This window comes from Panulirus ornatus, chromosome 49, assembly GCF_036320965.1.
Source record: "Panulirus ornatus isolate Po-2019 chromosome 49, ASM3632096v1, whole genome shotgun sequence".
Taxonomy (NCBI): Eukaryota; Metazoa; Arthropoda; class Malacostraca; order Decapoda; family Palinuridae; genus Panulirus; species Panulirus ornatus.
The window spans coordinates 6,107,701-6,130,396 of NC_092272.1; the positions used below are offsets into that span (position 1 = coordinate 6,107,701).

General features: G+C 40.0%; 1 protein-coding gene across 3 annotated transcripts in view; it reads right to left on the minus strand.

Moving 5' to 3' along the window:
* The window catches only part of LOC139764368 (laminin subunit alpha-1-like), a 142,962-nt gene that overhangs the window by 110,304 nt on the left and 9,962 nt on the right, over positions 1-22,696 (minus strand). For all 3 annotated transcript variants that reach the window (XM_071690905.1, XM_071690904.1, XM_071690903.1), the window contains 6 exons: positions 21,782-21,955; positions 19,741-19,913; positions 19,242-19,373; positions 18,628-18,755; positions 13,230-13,357; positions 10,338-10,534 (listed from right to left, as the gene is read on the minus strand). In XM_071690905.1, the coding sequence (XP_071547006.1) occupies positions 10,338-10,534; positions 13,230-13,357; positions 18,628-18,755; positions 19,242-19,373; positions 19,741-19,913; positions 21,782-21,793 (770 nt within the window). In that variant the 5' untranslated portion in view covers positions 21,794-21,955. The remainder of the gene's footprint in view (positions 1-10,337; positions 10,535-13,229; positions 13,358-18,627; positions 18,756-19,241; positions 19,374-19,740; positions 19,914-21,781; positions 21,956-22,696) is intronic.

The following is a 22,696-nucleotide window of genomic DNA, read 5'->3' on the forward strand; positions in this document are numbered from 1 at the left end:
AAGGTATCAAGAATATATGGTGAGGGAGGCAAGTTGTTAGAAGCAGTGAAAAGTTTTTATCTAGGATGTAAGGTTTGTGTACGTGTAGGAAGAGAGGAAAGTGACTGGTTCTCAGTGAATGTAGGTTTGCGGCAGGGGTGTGTGATGTCTCCATGGTTGTTTAATTTGTTTATGGATGGAGTTGTCAAGGAGGTGAATGCAAGAGTTTTGGAGAGAGGGGCAAGTGTGCAGTCTGTTGTGGATGAGAGAGCTTGGGAAGTGAGTCAATTGTTGTTCAGTGATGATACAGCGCTGGTGGCTGATCCGGGTGAGAAACTGCAGAAGCTGGTGACTGAGTTTGGTAAAGTGTGTGAAAGAAGAAAGCTGAGAGTACATGTGAATAAGAGCAAGGTTATTAGGTACAGTAGGATTGAGGGACAAGTCAATTGGGAAGTAAGTGTGAATGGAGAAAAACTGGAGGAAGTGAAGGGTTTTAGATATCTGGGAGTGGATTTGGCAGTGGATGGAACCATGGAAGCAGAAGTGAATCATAGGGTGGGGGAGAGGACGAAAGTTCTGGGAGCATTGAAGAATGTGTGGAAGTCGAGAACATTATCTCGGAAAGAAAAAATGGGTATGTTTGAAGGAATAGTGGTTCCGACAATGTTATGTGAAAATCTTTTTTCGCCATTTCCCGCGTTAGCGAGGTAGCTTTAAGAACAGAGGACTGGGCCTTTGAAGGAATACCCTCACCTGGCCCCCTTCTCTGTTCCTTCCATTGGGAAAAAAAAGAGAGAGAGAGAGAGAGAGAGGATTACCAGCCCCCCGCTCCCTCCTGTTTTAGTTGCCTTCTACAACACGCAGGGAATACGTGGGAAGCATTCTTTCTCCCCTATCCCCAGGGATAATATATATACATATATATAAATAAATAAAATTAAATTAAATCATCTTCTAAGAACATCTTTGGTTTTATGAGGATAATCAGAATTAGCAACAGTATTGCTTAACAGGATTTTTGCAATGTCTTAATCTCTTTCCACAGGTCCTACATTTATCTATCAACCTTATGACTTCTAGATTTTTCATTCTTGTTTGCCACTTTCTATCTTAATGAGGTAGTGCCAAAACAAATGAAGATGAGCCTCATTTGTTCACATCAACTCTTTACTTGTCATTGTAATTTCTTATTTCTTTATAACATCTATCAATAAAAATCACTATCATGTGCATATCTACTGTCAGCAGGGTTTGCTAAATACCTTAACTTTCAAATACTGTTAGCACTTAGAAGGGTGATAAGAAACCAGGAGTTTGCTAAATACCTAAGCATCCAAATACTGTTAGCACTTTGAAGTTTTGGAATTTGGCAATGGGTTTGTCACTAGCTTATAATCTGTTTTGGATGAATGCATCATTCATCAATACTTGCATGTGTACATACCCAAGAGCAAACACATATGTGAATGTGTTAACAATCAATTCTACTCTCACTCATTTAATCATCTCCCCTTGAGCTACACATACATCTAAAATTTCAATCAACCAATCAACAACAGTCACATCCATTTCTTAAGAAATTTAGCAGCTTTACCACACTTCACCTAATGCAAAGCATTCAATAACTCCTCTTTACATTAAATCACTTGCCACAACACTCGCTCAACATACCTCCATGACCCAAACACTTCACATCTGTTGCCTCTGCAACACATTCAACAGTCCATCAAAATACTCACTCCATCTCCTCTTCATCTCTTCTTTGCTTGTTAACACTTTCTCAACTGCTCCCTTATTTTAGTAAGCTAACACTGATTATGTGGCTTTTGTTCATGTACTCCTTTTCAGTCATATTTTGTAAAAGTTATTCACACTCTCAAAGACTCTTATAACATGTAACATCAAACTCACTCATCAATGTAATTCAGGCAGGGGCTTACATCTTCTGTGTATAATTGATACATACACCATTTCATGTACTTATCATATAAACTGCCCTTCAATGACTGGATGTTTAAAGTACGAATAACTTGAAAAATATGTTCCTATTCATCAATCTCATAAAAGCTTGCAAAAGTACTCTTAACAACTTTATAAAAGCACTCCTAAATTGGTAGAGGGATAAGCACATGCTAATGAACTATAAAAATACTAAAACCTATCAACTCATAACAGAATATGCAGTAATAAATTCATCTTAAAGTATTCCTATACAATATGTAAAACAAATTTCTAAAGCTCCATTTACATCCAGCTAAATTTTTGCTGATGAATCTTTCAGAAGAGGATGAGATTGCCAATGCTAACCATGCAACATCATTCCCAGCCAGGAGGTAATTCTTGTAATATCACAAAGCCCAAACGATGACATATTCAATGCTGTTATTGTTTGGTATTGCTGACTTGTAAGATGACATGGAGTTAACTCAGTCAAGGGAGCCTAGAGCATCTCAGCCTTCACCAGAATCAGCCATTTCCTATTATTTTACATTTAATTAAAAGAGAATTCTCAAGTGATACTGACAATCATTGCAATCAACACTGTGAACCATATGATCACCTACTGCAAGATCTTTCGTGAAAACCTTCCATGCTCTGAACAAGTACTTGGACGGTAACATCAAGAAAAAAAAAGACAAACAAAGAAGGGATGGCATGACACTAACTGTTTACTTTATTGAGAGAATAAAAATATGTTTTGGAAGGAGGTAAATAAAATGCGTAAGAAAAGAGAACAAATGGGAACATCAGTGGAAGCGGTGCGGGGGAAAGAGATAACAGGTAGTGATGAAGTGAGACGGAGAGATAGAGTGAATATTTTGAAGGTTTGTCGAATGTATTTAATGATAGAGTGGCAGATGTAGGGTGTTTTCGTCAGGGTGGTAAGCGAAGTAAGAAAGTCAGAAAGGATGGTTTGGATGAGAGAGAAGAGGTAGTGAAAGCTTTGCAGAAGACGAAATCTGGCAAGATGGTGGGTTTTGATGGCATTGCAGGTGAATTTAACAAGAAAGGGGGTGACTGTGTTGTTGATTGGCTGGTAGGGATATTCAATGTATGTACGTTTCCTGGTGAAGTGCCTGAGGATTGGCAGAATGCATGCAGTGCCACTGTACAAAGGCAAAGGGGATGAAGGTGAGTGTTCAAACGACAGAGGCATAAGTTTCGTGAGTATACCTGGGAAACTGTATGGGAGGGTATTGATTGAGAGGGTGAAGGCATGTACAGAACATCAGACTGGGGAGTAGTGTGGTTTCAGAAGTGGAAGAGGTTGTGTGGACCAGGTGTTTGCTTTGAAGAATGTGTGAGAAATACTTAGAAAAACAGATGGATTTGTATGTAGCATTTATGGATCCAGAGAAAGCATATGAAACGGTTGATAGAGATGGTTTGTGGAAGGTCTTAAGAGTATACAGTGTGGGAGATAAGTTGCTGGAAGCAGTGAAAAGTTTCACACACACCAAGGATGTAAGGCATGTGTATGAGTAAGAAGAGAAGAGAGTGACTGGTTCCCAGTGAAGGTCGGTCTGCGGCAGGGGTGTGTGATGCCCCCATGGTTGTTTAATTTGTTTATGGAAGGCGTGGTTAGGGAGGTAAGGGCTAGAATTTTGTAAAGAGGGGCGAGTATGCAGTCTGTTGGGGATGAGAGGGCCTGGGATGTGAGTCAGTTTTTGTTCGCCGATGATACAGCTCTGGTGCCTGATTTGAGTGAGAAACTGCAGAAGTTGGTGACTGAGTTTGGAAAAGTGTGTGAAAGGAGAAAGTTGAGAGTAAATGTGAATAAGAGCAAGGTTATTAGGTTCAGTAGAGTTGAGGGATAAGTTAATTGGGATGTAAATTTAAATGGAGAAAAATTGAAAATGAATTGTTTTAGATATTTGGGAGTGGACTCAGCAGTGAATGGAACCATGGAAGTGGAAGTAAGTCACAGGGTGGGGGAGGGGGAGCAGGTTCTGGGAACGATGAAGAATGTGCAGGAGAGGACGTTATCTCATAGAGCAAAAATGGGTATGTTTGAAGGAACAATAGTTCCAACAATTTTGTATGCTTGCAAGGCATGGGCTACAGATAGTGTTGTTCTGAGGAGGGTGGATGTGCTGGAAATAAAAAGTGTGCGGTTGAGAGAGCAGAAGAGGGTGTATTGAAGTAGTTTGGACATATGGAGAGAATGAGTGAGGAGATACTGACAAAAAGGATATATGTGTCAGAGGCTGTAGGAACAAGGAGAAGATATATATATATATATGTGTGATGTCTCCATGGTTGTTTAATTTGTTTATGGATGGGGTTGTTAGGGAGGTAAATGCAAGAGTCCTGGAAAGAGGGGCAAGTATGAAGTCTGTTGGGGATGAGAGAGCTTGGGAAGTGAGTCAGTTGTTGTTCGCTGATGATACAGCGCTGGTGGCTGATTCATGTGAGAAACTGCAGAAGCTGGTGACTGAGTTTGGTAAAGTGTGTGGAAGAAGAAAGTTAAGAGTAAATGTGAATAAGAGCAAGGTTATTAGGTACAGTAGGGTTGAGGGTCAAGTCAATTGGGAGGTGAGTTTGAATGGAGAAAAACTGGAGGAAGTGAAGTGTTTTAGATATCTGGGAGTGGATCTGTCAGCGGATGGAACCATGGAAGCGGAAGTGGATCATAGGGTGGGGGAGGGGGCGAAAATTTTGGGAGCCTTGAAAAATGTGTGGAAGTCGAGAACATTATCTCGGAAAGCAAAAATGGGTATGTTTGAAGGAATAGTGGTTCCAACAATGTTGTATGGTTGCGAGGCGTGGGCTATGGATAGAGTTGTGCGCAGGAGGATGGATGTGCTGGAAATGAGATGTTTGAGGACAATGTGTGGTGTGAGGTGGTTTGATCGAGTAAGTAACGTAAGGGTAAGAGAGATGTGTGGAAATAAAAAGAGCGTGGTTGAGAGAGCAGAAGAGGGTGTTTTGAAATGGTTTGGGCACATGGAGAGAATGAGTGAGGAAAGATTGACCAAGAGGATATATGTGTCGGAGGTGGAGGGAACGAGGAGAAGAGGGAGACCAAATTGGAGGTGGAAAGATGGAGTGAAAAAGATTTTGTGTGATCGGGGCCTGAACATGCAGGAGGGTGAAAGGAGGGCAAGGAATAGAGTGAATTGGAGCGATGTGGTATACAGGGTTTGACGTGCTGTCAGTGGATTGAATCAAGGCATGTGAAGCGTCTGGGGTAAACCATGGAAAGCTGTGTAGGTATGTATATTTGCGTGTGTGGACGTGTGTATGTACATGTGTATGGGGGGGGGGGGTTGGGCCATTTCTTTCGTCTGTTTCCTTGCGCTACCTCGCAAACGCGGGAGACAGCGACAAAGTATAAAAAAAAAAAAAAAAAAAAAAAAAAAATATATATATATATATATATATATATATATATATATATATATATATATATATATATATATATATATAATCCCTGGGGATAGGGGAGAAAGAATACTTCCCACGTATTCCCTGCGTGTCGTAGAAGGCGACTAAAAGGGGAGGGAGCGGGTGGCTGGAAATCCTCCCCTCTCGTTTTTTTCTAATTTTCCAAAAGAAGGAACAGAGAAGGGGGTCAGGTGAGGATATTCCCTCTAAGACCCAGTTCTCTGTTCTTAACGCTACCTCGCTAATGCGGGAAATGGCAAATAGTATGAAAAAAAAATGAAAAAAAAATATATATATATATATATATATATATATATATCCACTGACAGCACGTCAACCCCGGTATACCACATTGATCCAATTCACTCTATTCCTTGCCCGCCTTTCACCCTCCTGCATGTTCAGGCCCCGATCACACAAAATCTTTTTCACTCCATCTTTCCACCTCCAATTTGGTCTCCCACTTCTCCTCGTTCCCTCCACCTCCGACACATATATCCTCTTGGTCAATCTTTCCTCACTCATTCTCTCCATGTGCCCAAACCATTTCAAAACACCCTCTTCTGCTCTCTCAATCACGCTCTTTTTATTTCCACACACACACACATATATATATAGAAACAGACGAAAGAAATGGCCCAACCCCCCCCCCATACACATGTATATACATACGTCCACACACGCAAATATACATACCTACACAGCTTTCCATGGTTTACCCCAGACGCTTCACATGCCCCGATTCAATCCACTGACAGCACGTCAACCCCGGTATACCACATCGCTCCAATTCACTCTATTCCTTGCCCTCCTTTCACCCTCCTGCATGTTCAGGCCCCGATCACACAAAATCTTTTTCACTCCATCTTTCCACCTCCAATTTGGTCTCCCTCTTCTCCTCGTTCCCTCCACCTCCGACACATATATCCTCTTGGTCAATCTTTCCTCACTCATTCTCTCCATGTGCCCAAACCACTTCAAAACACCCTCTTCTGCTCTCTCAACCAGGCTCTTTTTATTTCCACACATCTCTCTTACCCTTACGTTACTCACTCGATCAAACCACCTCACACCACACATTGTCCTCAAACATCTCATTTCCAGCACATCCATCCTCCTGCGCACAACTCTATCCATAGCCCACGCCTCGCAACCATACAACATTGTTGGAACCACTATTCCTTCAAACATACCCATTTCTGCTTTCCGAGATAATGTTCTCGACTTCCACACATTCTTCAAGGCCACCAGAATTTTCGCCCCCTCCCCCACCCTATGATCCACTTCCGCTTCCATGGTTCCATCCGCTGCCAGATCCACTCCCAGATATCTAAAACACTTCACTTCCTCCAGTTTTTCTCCATTCAAACTCACCTCCCAATTGACTTGACCCTCAATCCTACTGTACCTAATAACCTTGCTCTTATTCACATTTACTCTTAACTTTCTTCTTCCACACACTTTACCAAACTCAGTCACCAGCTTCTGCAGTTTCTCACATGAATCAGCCACCAGCACTGTATCATCAGCGAACAACAACTGACTCACTTCCCAAGCTCTCTCATCCCCAACAGACTTCATACTTGCCCCTCTTTCCAAAACTCTTGCATTTACCTCCCTAACAACCCCATCCATAAACAAATTAAACAACCATGGAGACATCACACACCCCTGCCGCAAACCTACATTCACTGAGAACCAATCACTTTCCTCTCTTCCTACACGTACACATGCCTTACATCCTCGATAAAAACTTTTCACTGCTTCTAACAACTTTCCTCCCACACCATATATTCTTAATACCTTCCACAGAGCATCTCTATCAACTCTATCATATGCCTTCTCCAGATCCATAAATGCTACATACAAATCCATTTGCTTTTCTAAGTATTTCTCACATACATTCTTCAAGGCAGCAGGTTTGGATGGTATTGCAGTGGAATTTATTAAAAAAGGGGGTGACTGTATTGTTGACTGGTTGGTAAGGTTATTTAATGTATGTATGACTCATGGTGAGGTGCCCAACAAACTTATACCTCTGTAATTTGAGCACTCACTCTTATCCCCTTTGCCTTTGTACAATGGCACTATGCACGCATTCCGCCAATCCTCAGGCACCTCACTATGAGTCATACATACATTAAATAACCTTACCAACCAGTCAACAATAGAGTCACCCCCTTTTTTAATAAATTCCACTGCAATACCATCCAAACCTGCTGCCTTGCCGGCTTTCATCTTCCGCAAAGCTTTCACTACCTCTTCTCTGTTTACCAAATCATTTTCCCTAACCCTCTCACTTTGCACACCACCTCGACCAAAACACCCTATATCTGCCACTCTATCATCAAACACATTCAACAAACCTTCAAAATACTCACTCCATCTCCTTCTCACATCACCACTACTTGTTATCACCTCCCCATTTGCGCCCTTCACTGAAGTTCCCATTTGCTCCCTTGTCTTACGCACTTTATTTACCTCCTTCCAGAACATCTTTTTATTCTCCCTAAAATTTAATGATACTCTCTCACCCCAACTCTCATTTGCCCTTTTTTTCACCTCTTGCACCTTTCTCTTGACCTCCTGTCTCTTTCTTTTATACATCTCCCACTCAATTGCATTTTTTCCCTGCAAAAATCGTCCAAATGCCTCTCTCTTCTCTTTCACTAATACTCTTACTTCTTCATCCCACCACTCACTACCCTTTCTAATCAACCCACCTCCCACTCTTCTCATGCCACAAGCATCTTTTGCGCAATCCATCACTGATTCCCTAAATACATCCCATTCCTCCCCCACTCCCCTTGCTTCCATTGTTCTCACCTTTTTCCATTCTGTACTCAGTCTCTCCTGGTACTTCCTCACACAGGTCTCCTTCTCAAGCTCACTTACTCTCACCACCCTCTTCACCCCACCATTCACTCTTCTTTTCTGAAAACCCATACAAATCTTCACCTTAGCCTCCACAAGATAATGATCAGACATCCCTCCAGTTGCACCTCTCAGCACATTAACATCCAAAAGTCTCTCTTTCGCACGCCTGTCAATTAACACGTAATCCAATAACGCTCTCTGGCCATCTCTCCTACTTACATAAGTATACTTATGTATATCTCGCTTTTTAAACCAGGTATTCCCAATCATCAGTCCTTTTTCAGCACATAAATCTACAAGCTCTTCACCATTTCCATTTACAACACTGAACACCCCATGTATACCAATTATTCCCTCAACTGCCACATTACTCACCTTTGCATTCAAATCATCCATCACTATAACCCGGTCTCGTGCATCAAAACCACTAACACACTCATTCAGCTGCTCCCAAAACACTTGCCTCTCTTGATCTTTCTTCTCATGCCCAGGTGCATATGCACCAATAATCACCCACCTCTCTCCATCAACTTTCAGTTTTACCCATATTAATCGAGAATTTACTTTCTTACACTCTATCACATACTCCCACAACTCCTGTTTCAGGAGTATTGCTACTCCTTCCCTTGCTCTTGTCCTCTCACTAACCCCTGACTTTACTCCCCAGACATTCCCAAACCACTCTTCCCCTTTACCCTTGAGCTTCGTTTCACTCAGAGCCAAAACATCCAGGTTCCTTTCCTCAAACATACTACCTATCTCTCCTTTTTTCACATCTTGGTTACATCCACACACACACACACATATATATATATATATATATATATATATATATATATATATATTTTTTTTTTTTTCATACTATTCGCCATTTCCCGCGATAGCGAGGTAGCGTTAAGAACAGAGGACTGGGCCTTTGAGGGAATACCCTCACCTGGCCCCCTTCTCTGTTCCTTCTTTTTGGAAAAAAAAAAAAAGGCAACTAAAAGGGGAGGGAGCGGGTGGCTGGAAATCCTTCCCTCTCGTTTTTTTTTTTTTTTCAATTTTCCAAAAGAAGGAACAGAGAATGGGGCCAGGTGAAGATATTCCCTCAATGGCCCAGTCCTCTGTTCATAACGCTACCTCGCTAACACGGGAAATTGCGAATAGTATGAAAGAAAGAAAGATATATCCTTCCCTCTCGTTTTTTTTTTTTTTCAATTTTCCAAAAGAAGGAACAGAGAAGGGGGCCAGGTGAGGATATTCCCTCAAAGGCCCAGTCCTCTGTTCTTAATGCTACCTCGCTAACGCGGGAAATGGCGAATAGTTTGAAAGAAAAAAAGATGTGTATATGAGTGGATGGGTCATTCTTCACCTGTTTCCTGGTGCTACCTTGCTGATGTGGAAAACGGCTATCAAGTATGCATACAAAAAATAATACAAAAATAAATTCTATTGTAAATTATCATGTAATGATCATTAGCAGTTTTGGGACAAAAATATCTTAATGTTAGGAGCATTTTTTCTATATGATCTGCAATTTCATGAAGTCTGTGCTGCATTGAAATCTGAAGAGAACTTGAAGTACCCTAATCACGTCAAGCTTTGAGATCCAAAACAACACATTGCCTACCCAAATTTGAGTGCAAGAAGTAATACAGACAATTTTTTTTTTAATACTATTTGCCATTTCCCGCATTAGCAAGGGAGTGTTAAGGACAGAGGACTAAGCCTTTGAGGGAATATCCTCATTTAGCCCACTCCTCTGTTCCTTCTTTAGGAAAACTAAAAATAAGAGGGGAGGATTTCCAGCCCCCTGCTCCCTTCCCTTTTAGCCGCCTTCTACAACATGCTGGGAACACATGAGAAGTATTCTTTCTCCCCTATCCCACATCCAGACCCCTTAGACCTTTCCATGGGGACATAAATTCCAATCTTATCCTTTCCTTGTATCTCACAATTCTTTTAGTTCTTCAGTCTAATCACAACTTCATTTTCCACCCACAGACCTTTGTCAGTCTTTGCAATCCCTTTCACTGCTTTGCTTTACTACATTCCACTTACTATTGATGCACAGCCTAACATCAAGTTCTATACAAAGGAAGCCAATTTACCTATCACATTTATCACCAGTATAGCCAGTGCGACAATGGCAAATATACTCAGCAAAGCGATCAGCTTGGCAGGTTTCAGCAAAATTTTGTTCTCGGGAAGGGCAAGCGCAAGGTTTGCATCGTCCTACAGCAGGATCACCATAGTACCCAGTAGCACAAACTTCACAGTGATCACCCATGGTGTTATCGCGGCAGTTCTGAAAATACATATAGAACTGAGTTTCTGAAGCTAAAATTTGTGGCAATAAAGATGGTACTAAAGAAAGTTACTTTGACATCTCAGGATCTACATTCACCTTAAGGTATTTATACTAGCATATGTGAGTAAATCAGGGTGTGTATTACCTATCTGATTATCTATTCATATGTATGGAGGAGGAGTCTTAAATTTGTGAGGCACTATCTCTTGACAAGGCCCTACCTCTTAACCTCACTTTTAAATTATAGATGGTAAAAGGAAGAAAACTTCTCAAGTTCATGCAGCCATACAAAATATATGGCAGATGACGGTAGTATGGCTAAAGGTATCAAAAGTAACCAAGGTGGAAGAGTGAATAAATGCATCAATGGAATAAATCTGTAGGCAAGGCGAAGCATTACAAAACCTGAAACAATGTTCACTTTAATACTCTGGCTGTATTTAAGATACTTGTGAGTAATGTTTATGGTTTTATGCACTTCATCCAACCCATTTACATAGGATAGGCCAGACACTTATAACAAATACAAATAAATACTGCACATCCTATTTCTGCAAATATCCTTAGCATCTCATTTGATATTCATTTCACAATCTATTCATCTACTTGTCTATATACACCCAGGCCTCACTTTAGGTAGGATCACTATATGCTACTCCAGTGAGGAGGTTACTAAGGGAGTCCTCATCCAATGGGTCAGTTTCCTCACCATGGAAGAGGTTATCAAAAACACACTAATAGCTTCATCATACATTTCAGGCTTTGGGTGGATCAACTGCTAGCAAATCATTAATGATAATAATCTCTTGCATGCCAATGAAATGTAAAACATTATAAGATAATATGATCAGAAACAGACATCATTATGCAATTCATGTAAGTGGCACAGAAGTCAACAATCCAAGCTGTGGATACAAATTACTTGAGAGGAGCATGCGATAAGGTTAGATGGAATGAAGAAAGTATACTATTTGGAGGTGGTCTGGGAAAGTGGAAAGAATTCAAGACAGGGAGTTTACAAGAAGAATGTTTGATAGTATGATTAAAAGGGCTAGTGTGAAAAGAAAACCACCCATGACATGGAGAAATAGTGTATGAGTACTGAGGGGAGAGAAATGGGGGAAGAATGCTTGGAATGGTGAATGTGAGGAAGGCATGTATGGACAGGGATAAGTGGGACTTTTGAAGGGAGTTCCCAGAGGAAATGGGCGTCAGAGATACAGATAGAGATGACAAGCAAAAAATCAAAGAAATTAAAAAGATTAAGAACTGCTATGAACTTCTCCTTCTACCACATTCTTAATACACTAACTGCAGCTGCTCTGAATACTGATGTGCTCTCAGAGCAGCAACTTTCAAAAAATGAAAAAAAAACTATTTTTTGACTATGATGAAATTATCAAATGAATAAACACTGCCAAGCATAACACATGCCCCCTTGTGGCATAACATACACACATTTCATGAAGCAACCATGATATATTTTTCAATGTGTTATATGAATTAAATACATCTCTTAATTATATACATAAACCTATATACACTACCTATATACATTTTCTTTGATACCTGGGCAGTGCAAAAATGACATTTTACCCCCTACAGATCTCTTTTTGTTACTGAGCATTTGAGCTGAAAAAATCAGAGACTATGGATTTGAAAACTAATTTAGTTTCTCTACTCTGCTCTTTTATCATGCCTAGGACTCTTAAATGTGCAGTGCCACATACAAAACAATGACAGTCAAGTGCCAGAGGCACCCCAAGCTGTATATGGTACATCACCAGGCAATGGGTTAAACAAACTGACTGAAAAATGAATTTCATTCATATCACCAAGTGTCTGTAAAAATGGGTACCAATCACTAAGGCCTGTTTAGCCTTGCTGCTCTATCTTCAACAATTCATTCATGCATGCCTAAGGTGGGCACATTCAGCAAACATCTGAGGCTAAACAGTCAATAAGATTACTCAAGTTGACTCTTGTTCCCAGCTAAGATAGCAGCAAGTTTATCATTTCCCCCAACCTAATATATGGTTGAAAATTCATGAGATGTCACTAAACCTTAATGAGTGCATATTTTTATTGGTGCACTGTCTGCCATTTCTAGCTACAATGTAAGCAATGAGGCTGGAACTGAACACCAGTCATTAATCTAAATTCACTGCAATGCTAGTATATCTTACATTCAATAACTGTCATGTAGACAAATCAATAAGCAAAAGTCAACGATGGCAACAAATCTATGCAGTCTTGAACTTCTCTCTTCAGAAACTATGAAACTTTGGAATCCAGGAGTAATGGTAAAATAAGCATGACAAAGTAAATGCTTATCATCCATCTTCATTACATACAAATATATGTATGGTGGCTACCAAACACTGGCAACTCTTTACTAGGTGAAATTTCTTCAGTATTCAAAAGCACAATCTAGAATGACATCAAAGGGCAAAATGAGGGACTTGGGCCTACTGTTAATGCGACACTTACAAAACATAAGTTGAACTACTTACAATGCATGTCAATCACTTACTAGTGACATCTGCTAACTTACATCAATGGCTGGAATTAACATGTTTGATTATACATCACAAAAAATTAATTTGGAAAGGACTTTCATCCACATTTGTAAATGGCTTTCCAGTAGGACCTGAAAACAGCAAATATAGTAAACATGACAAGAGCATCTTACCTTACACACACCAGTTTCAGCATCACAAATCTCAGAGCGTCCATGACACTGGCATGGGCGTGACTCTCCTACAAGATCAATAATGATTCTTGATTGAATGTAGTTCTTCTTATGCCAGCGGTAATATCCTGCCAATAAGATAAATTACATGATGATCTGAAACTATTAACAGTCATCAAGAAAAATAAAATATTTTTCAAATCTTTGCAAATAACACAGTAACACAAAATACGTACACACTTTCAAACCCCTAGTCCAGGCTAATTTTTGAATACTCAGAATAGACGTGAGGTATAATTAAGATATATGCAGAAGAGTAGCTTTCTTAACAATAATTTCAAAACAGTTTATTGATACCATGGCTTTTTCAAATACAAGGACAATTATCTCACTTAACTGCAATATGTATCTAAGAATATCATCTTCACTGGCAGTTTGAAAGACATGCAGCCAAAAGATATACAGTCTTAACTAAGGTGCAGAATCGTCTTACCAGTGCAGTCAAAACCTAATACCTAGGAAAATAATTCCCCTTCTATGCTTAGTCCCAATGTCCAATGTCTTTAGAACTCTCCCCCTGTCCGTTTTCCTGCTACATATAAGCAGCAGATTTTCAGACTGTACAAACATCTACTGTTATCTATTTTTTTTTTTTTTTGCCGGTCTCCCGCGTTTGCGAGGTAGCGCAAGGAAACAGACGAAAGAAATGGCCCAACCCACCCCCATACACATGTATATACATACGTCCACACACACAAATATACATACCTACACAGCTTTCCATGGTTTACCCCAGACGCTTCACATGCCCTGATTCAATCCACTGACAGCACGTCAACCCCGGTATACCACATCGATCCAATTCACTCTATTCCTTGCCCTCCTTTCACCCTCCTGCATGTTCAGGCCCCGATCACACAAAATCTTTTTCACTCCATCTTTCCACCTCCAATTTGGTCTCCCACTTCTCCTCGTTCCCTCCACCTCCGACACATATATCCTCTTAGTCAATCTTTCCTCACTCATTCTCTCCATGTGCCCAAACCATTTCAAAACACCCTCTTCTGCTCTCTCAACCACGCTCTTTTTATTTCCACACATCTCTCTTACCCTTACGTTACTTACTCGATCAAACCACCTCACACCACACATTGTCCTCAAACATCTCATTTCCAGCACATCCATCCTCCTGCGCACAACTCTATCCATAGCCCACGCCTCGCAACCATACAACATTGTTGGAACTACTATTCCTTCAAACATACCCATTTTTGCTTTCAGAGATAATGTTCTCGACTTCCACACATTCTTCAAGGCTCCCAGGATTTTTGCCCCCTCCCCCACCCTATGATCCACTTCCGCTTCCATGCTTCCATCCGCTGCCAGATCCACTCCTAGATATCTAAAACACTTTACTTCCTTCAGTTTTTCTCCATTCAAACTTACCTCCCAATTGACTTGACCCTCAACCCTACTGTACCTAATAACCTTGCTCTTATTCACATTTACTCTTAACTTTCCTCTTTCACACACTTTACCAAACTCAGTCACCAGCTTCTGCAGTTTCTCACATGAATCAGCCACCAGCGCTGTATCATCAGCGAACAACAACTGACTCACTTCCCAAGCTCTCTCATCCCCAACAGACTTCATACTTGCCCCTCTTTCCAAAACTCTTGCATTTACCTCCCTAACAACCCCATCCATAAACAAATTAAACAACCATAGAGACATCACTGTTATCTAATATCCCATAAAAAGGAAACTCACATACATATAAAAGACAGATGAATGTTGTTGGACTGTAACACTGTTCCCAACAAGATGTTGGAAAAAGACGGACTTTCTGGCAGGCATAAGAGTAGGACTCTCAATGGGAAGAAAATTACCGAGTGGAAGGGAACAACATAATTGTCAAAGGTACCTTTTCACACAGTATGGAGTTACAGTAACTAATGTCTACTACAGGTTTTAGTCACAAGGCTGTTGTTAGATAAATGACTATGTCTATGTACAAGACTAGTTTGGCTCTACTTGGGATTACCTCAATGTAGTTTAGGTCCCCCCCCCCAACAATCTGGAACAAATAAACAAACACTCAACATAAGTTCCTAACCATCACAACTATGCTTCCAATACACTTGACCTCTTTTTTACTTCTGAACCCTCCCACTATACATACACTGCTTCTGCCCCATTAAGGGTCCTTTGACCACATTCTTTTTTCTATCAGAGCTACCCTTTATCTGGGAGAACTCAGCAGTCTTCCTGGTTTCGAGTCTTTACCAACCTTCCTCGGGATAGGTACTGCTTCACTGGCCAGGATGCATTTTTTTGTTCCAAATATTCGATGAAGATTACCTTGGTTGGGACAGAATCTTCAATCCCTTCTTCTACTTTAAATTTCTTCCCATAATGATGAATTGATCTTCCCTGCTCAGGTACCTGTTGCATCAAGAACAATGCATACTTATACCATGAAAGTCTTCCCTTCCCCTGATTCACACTTCATCTTCATTTTTCCCCTGAAACCACTGCAAAGCTGCTTGCAAAGTAAAGCACATTTTCATAAAAAGAAAGTGTGCACTTACCTGAATTCTTAGACTAAGACGTCTTTCTGGTCCTAAACAAAAAGCATTTCCAATGGCTTCCATAATTTTCCTCTATTCCAACCTGATCAGTTTATAGCTGACTCTCCAGCTAAAAAAAGCTGCACTTTTTGGTACATTCATTCCTCTAATTCAACTTTAGATGATTCTGCATATTTTTTCCCAATGAATCTATGCCACCTCCTGTATTTCTTCACAAAGGGTCTTTTGAGTACTTTCCCAGCTCCAAGTGTATAAAGCATATGGCCAAGATGGCATACATCCTGGAGTCCTGGAAAAGTGCATCTCTAAGCTAGCTCCTAGCCTTGCTTGCCAAAACATCTCTGTCTAAACATCCACACTTTTCTTACTTAGAAGTATGCCTTAATGTTCTTCATCCTTCATCCACCAATCTAACCCTTCAACTATTGCTCCATTTCACTCATTACTGCTGTCTCCAAGACTGAAATTCTTCTTACCTCTCCCTTTCTTCTACCTATCTATATCTCTGATACCTCTTCCCAACTGGAACTTTTTCATTGGAGTGGCCAGGGCAATAGAGTCCATAACTAGTGGACTCCAGTGCCATTTCTTAGCCTTTAATGCCTCACCTTAACCGGTCACCGGCAGAGAGCAACTCTGGTGCAGTGTTTGCTGAGGCTCCTAGCTAATGTTCCTTTTATCTTCTTCCTAATGCTCCTGCCTAATATTTCAACTTAATACTTCTGCATAATGTTTCTACCTAATGCTCCAGCCTAAATGTTCCTACCTACTACTTCTATCTACTGCTCCTACCATTTTGCCAAGAGGCAGGGCCAGTACTCATCACAGAAAAATCAAGTTACAAAGAATGAGCTGGGTGACTTAAGTCTTGTCAAGTGTTATGTATGACATGGAGAGACTGTATGTTTGTGGACAGAATGCCAGTAAACTGCATGTAAGAAAGGCAGAAAGAAAAGGCAGCTACCCAAGTCAGAGGAGTATAATTTGACAACTACTAAAGAGCTGGTTCACAATGCAGCCATCACTAACCCTCCCAATACCCAGGCTGGTAGTACTGGTAATATACCTCTCTGCTCATTGGTTGCCTAACAACTACTACCTGCTTTCTCTTTCATAAATACTTAAAACTGCTTCTTTGCAGCTCCAAGGTAACTGGTGATCTCTCCTATGTGAATCATCTCTAGCCCTCCCTTCTGATGGGTTTTGGTAAGCTTTACTTGTGGCCTTTGACATCTTCACGGCATTTGACAGGGTGTGACATTAGTTTTTCCTTTCTAAAAACCCTGACTTTGTTTTTCTATTCTGTTTTCTCTCTGTTCCCTAATGCATAGCTTCCTCACTAGCCATTCCATAGTAGTCACTGAGAGAAACTTCCCCCTTTTATCCTATAAGCAGTGGTGTTCTTCATGGTTCTGTCCCAATGCCTACTCTCTTCTCTCCATCCATAATCTCTCTTCTGCTTCTAAACGTGTTCACCCTCACACTGATGATTCTGCGGTGCACATTCCAACTCACTTTCCTTCATATCCTTCTATCACTCATTGTCTTTCTCCCACTGAACATATTCCCTCTTTCAATTTGGACCCGTGTAGCATCTCAGAATGGGGAAACATTTAAAAGGTTAAATTTAATTACACCAAAGCACAATTTCTCCATTTTCCTCTTCAATTTCAAAACACCACAATTCAATCCTGTAATAACATAAGTTTGTTGGGTATTACCACATCTATCTACATCTCTGGTGCCCATTTCCTTCAGGAACTCCCTTATTGGGGTAGACATTGCGAAATAGTGTCCATAACTGGTGATTTCCAGCATCACTTCTTAGCCTTTAGTGCCTCACCCTTAACTGGCCACCAGCAGAGGGCTACTCTTGTGCAGCATTTTCAGAGGCTCCTACTACATAAGTAGGTAGTAGCTGGTAGAGCGCCACTGACCAGGGAGGTACACTACTGGTACCATCTGCATGGGTACTGGGAGGGTTAGTAATGGCTGTGTAGTGAGCAAGGATTTCAGTGGCTGTCAAGTTGCATTCCTTTGAACCAAGGTAGCACTCTTTCTTTTCTGCCTCATCCACACTTGGACTGCAGGCATTAAATCCACAAACACACAGTCTCTCCTTATCACACATAACACTAGACAACACTTTAACTCACACATCTCATTTTTTGTAACTCTAGATTTTCCTACAATGAGTGCAATGTGTTAACCCTACCTTTGTAAAAATGGTAGGAGTAATAGATAGAAGTAGTAGGTAGGAACATTAGACAAGAACAACGGACAGAAGCAATAGGCTGGAACATTAGGTGGTAGTAGGTTGGAACATTATGCAGTAGTAGTCATTAGGAACATTAGGTAGGTTTCTCTGAAAACACTGCCCTAGAGTTGCCAGTGGCCTGTTAAGGGTAAGGTGCTAAAGGTTATGAAGTGGCACTGGAGTTCAAGAGTTATGGAGACTCTTTTGCAGTGGCCATCCTACTGATGGAGTTTTTGAAGGGAAAAGACATCAGAGATATACATAGACAGACAAACAGGTAAATACACAAACACACATACATACACACACACACACACACTGTGGTTCCACAATCATAGAACTCCCTCCCAGTGCCATACTTTTCATCTTTTCATACCCCTTTACTGTTTCCCCAACAGTAAGGTAGTGTCAAGAACCTAAGACTGGAACCTAAAGGAAAATCCTAACTACTATACATAAGTAATTATAAATTGGCAATTACAAGCACAAAATGTGGAGATAATCATGGTAAATAAAATTCTAGATTTGAAAGAGGAAGAAATGTACATACCAAAATTAGGATTCTGGCAAGAATACCCTGAATAGTTGGTAGGGCACACACACTGTTCCACACCCAATGCTATTCGGGAAGAGACTGGGGATCCTTCTGCAGCAATATCCATGGTCACATCACGTAGACTGGAGGTTGGTTATTTAAAAGATAAGTACACCATCGTCTGACATAGGCAAAATGAACAATAAACTTGAATTTCTCGATTTCAGAGACAATGAAAATGTATAAATCATCCCATCAAACATAATCAACTGCTAGTTTCAGACCAATCGGTCTTAAAAATTCTGCAACAATGTCCACACAAAATTTTTAAAAATTTCAACTTTTATATATATAAGGTGTTCCTGAAAAGAAAATCATAAAAACTAAAAAAAGAAGTTGTACACCAATTAAATGGAAACATTTGAGTATTGAGGTAATGTGAATGGAGATGTTAGTCTCATTTTATGAATCAACTCAGCATGAAAAATGAAAAATTACAAAGCACTTTTGTATACTTGCAAGTTTATGAGTGATTTCCATGGTTTTATGTACCTGATCCCACTCAGAAACTTGGAACAAATCTAAAAAATCTAGAAAGATAATCCATTACATAATATCCCTTCACTTACGTAGCCCTGGTTGCATCTGCAGCATGAGTAGCACGAATTAAGATGTGCTGAATATTTTGTAATGCAATCATCATCATCTCACGAGTAACAATCTTTGGCTCATTCTTCAACCGCCAATAATCTTCATGTAATCTGAAGTTATTCAAAGATACACTGTTATCTCTGAGTTTTAAGAGTAAATTAATACATTCAAAAAAGTTGTAAAAGTTCAAAGGAAAATATTTTTACAAAATATCCAACAAGAAAAAGGAATACTACATGAATAAACTGTACTCCCTATAACTTAATCCAACATAAAACTCCAAGTTAACAACAGAGAACAGAGGAGTAAATAAAGATTAATCAAAATGTGTCTCCTAACACAAAATGATCTTAAAAGTGCAAACTCTTAACATTCATCATCACAGACTATCTATGTTCAACTAAAGATACACAACCCATTTCTTTTGAAAGAGCTGATCCTGAAAATACAAGAAAAAGAGCTTTGAACAAAACCAACTTGACTTCATATTGGCCATCAGGAGATAAGGCAGGAGGGTAATACTCCAACACAAGTTGCCAGTTGCCTTGCATGGAGACGAGAGGATATGTTTGAAGAATCTGGTCGGGAAAATTCCTGCTCCCACCTTCACTATGTATTCTAAACCTTAAATGACCATTGTATGAACGGACCTGAAGAGTGTAAAACTTTTAAGCATTGTTGGCAATTCATATTTATAAAACATATGTATATACTAAAATTCATGAAAGATACTTTGAGAAAAAAATCCCATAATCTTGTGCATGGATTTTGCTGCATAAGAATTATTAATTATGTGATCCAAGCCATCCTGCACTTGAATTAATATTAGAATACACTAATTTCCTTCAAATGTTTTAAAATCAGACACTGTAAAAAAGTCAAATGTGCAATCGACATTCAGTCCTTTTCTTCCTTGTTTTCCACTGCCTGCTTTTATCCTTAAGCATTGCTCATGTGTCTTCCACATGAGACATGCTTTCCTTTTCACTGCACAATAACATCAATTCACTACAAAGGCATTCTGTTTAAAATGACCAACTTGGAGGTGGAAGGATGGAGTGAAAAAAGATTTTGAGCAAACAGGGCCTGAATATACAGGAGGAATAGAGTGAAGTGGAACAACGTAGTATACCAGGGTCGAGGTGCTGTCAATGAATTTAACCAGGGCATGTGAAGGGTCTGGGGTAAACCATGGAATGGTTTGTGAGGCCTGGATGTGGAAAGGGAGCTGTGGTTTCGGTGCATTACACATGACAACTAGAGACTGAATAGAAATGGAGGGGGTGCTATTTCCTGTATGGTGGGGTGCCAACAGGAATGGATAAAGGCAGCAAGTATGAATATGTACATGTGTATAAAAGGTATATGTCTGTGTATGTATATGTATGTATACAGTGAAATGTATATGTATGTGTATAAGAATGTGTGCGCATTTATGTATATATATATGTGTACGTGGGTGGGTTGGGCCATTCCTCGTCTGTTTCCTTGTGCTACCTTGGTGATGCGGGAGACGGCAATTAATATTTATTTATTTATTTTGCTTTGTCTCTGTCTCCCGCGTTTGCGAGGTAGCGCAAGGAAACAGACGAAAGAAATGGCCCAACCCACCCACATACACATGTATATACATACACATCCACACACGCAAATATACATACCCATACATCTTAATGTACACATATATATACACACACAGACACCTACATATATACACATGCACACAATTCACACTGTCTGCCTTTATTCATTCCCATTGCCACCTTGCCACACATGGAATAACATCCCCCTTCCCCCTCATGTGTGCGAGGTAGCGCTACGAAAAGACAACAAAGGCCCCATTCGTTCACACTCAGTCTCTAGCTGTCATGCAATAACGCACCAAAACCACAGCTCCCTTTCCGCATCCAGGCCCCACAGAACTTTCCATGGTTTACCCCAGACGCTTCACATGCCCTGATTCAATCCATTGACAGCACGTCGACCCCGGTATACCACATCAATCCAATTCACTCTATTCCTTGCCCGCCTTTCACCCTCCTGCATGTTCAGGCCCCGATCACTCAAAATCTTTTTCACTCCATCTTTCCACCTCCAATTTGGTCTCCCACTTCTCCTCGTTCCCTCCACCTCCGACACATATATCCTCTCGATCAATCTTTCCTCTCATTTTCTCCATGTGCCCAAACCATTTCAAAACACCCTCTTCTGCTCTCTCAACCACGCTCTTTTTATTTCCACACATCTCTCTTACCCTTACATTACTTACTAGATCAAACCACCTCACACCACATATTGTCCTCAAACATCTCATTTCCAGCACATCCACCCTCCTGTGCACAACTCCATCCATAGCCCATGCCTCGCAACCATACAACATTGTTGGAACCAATATTCCTTCAAACGTACCCATTTTTGCTCTATGAGATAACGTTCTCGCCTTCCACACATTCTTCAACGTTCTCAGACCCTTTGTCCCAATACCCAAACATATTTCAAAACCCCAATATATACCAACCTTGTCTCTCATGAATTCTCTAGGCAGCTGCCAGTAAAGAGGAGCATCAAACAGTAATGAGGAGCCAATGTTCACATCACCCTCAGTCCCAGGGATGACATGAAGCTGATTGGTTACATTGAGCCTTGTTTCACCATCTTCAAAGCTCAAGATCCTTTCTCCAGGAAGTGCTAACTGAAAAAGGCAATAGTAAAATATCAAATTATACTATATAGTACAATACATGCCCTTCAATCTATTTATCAAAGATTAAATGGGAATGCTGTAATAAATATGAAAACAATGATCACTTAAAATTTTGCACGGCAGTTTAGCACAAAAATCTCTCATTAAAACCAAAGCATTTACTATGCATTCTGCAGCTACATATGTTTTAATCAAAATAAGCATAGCTTTCTGAACTGATGGAAGGTGTTCCAAGCACTTCAATTTTTCCTGATAACAGTTATACATTTTCATGCCTACACCATAAATAAGCATATTTTCTGTATGTATCTAGAAAAAAATCTATATTTTCATAAAACATCTAGCAATTATCAATTATTCACTATCTAAAATAAATCTTAAAAACTTGATAAATAGAAAAAGTAAAGATACTAAAAAATCAAATATCAAAATTATTTCAAAACAAGTTTACATGAGTACAGAAAATTACATGAATTATGAGAATGAGATGAAAGCAGTATATGGACAGCAATGACAAAAGGGTGCAGACAACAAGAACAATGATACTTATACTTAAATAATAGTAAAAAGCATAAAAGAAACATGGCATGATGGTATATAAACCTGTTGGACAAAACACAGAATAAAGTCATTGACAACATCCAAAGTAAACAGCATGTCATACTAAACCTGAGGAGAACAACACTTAAGCATAATAAAGGTGCATTATTAGACAGGATGAAAAGCCAA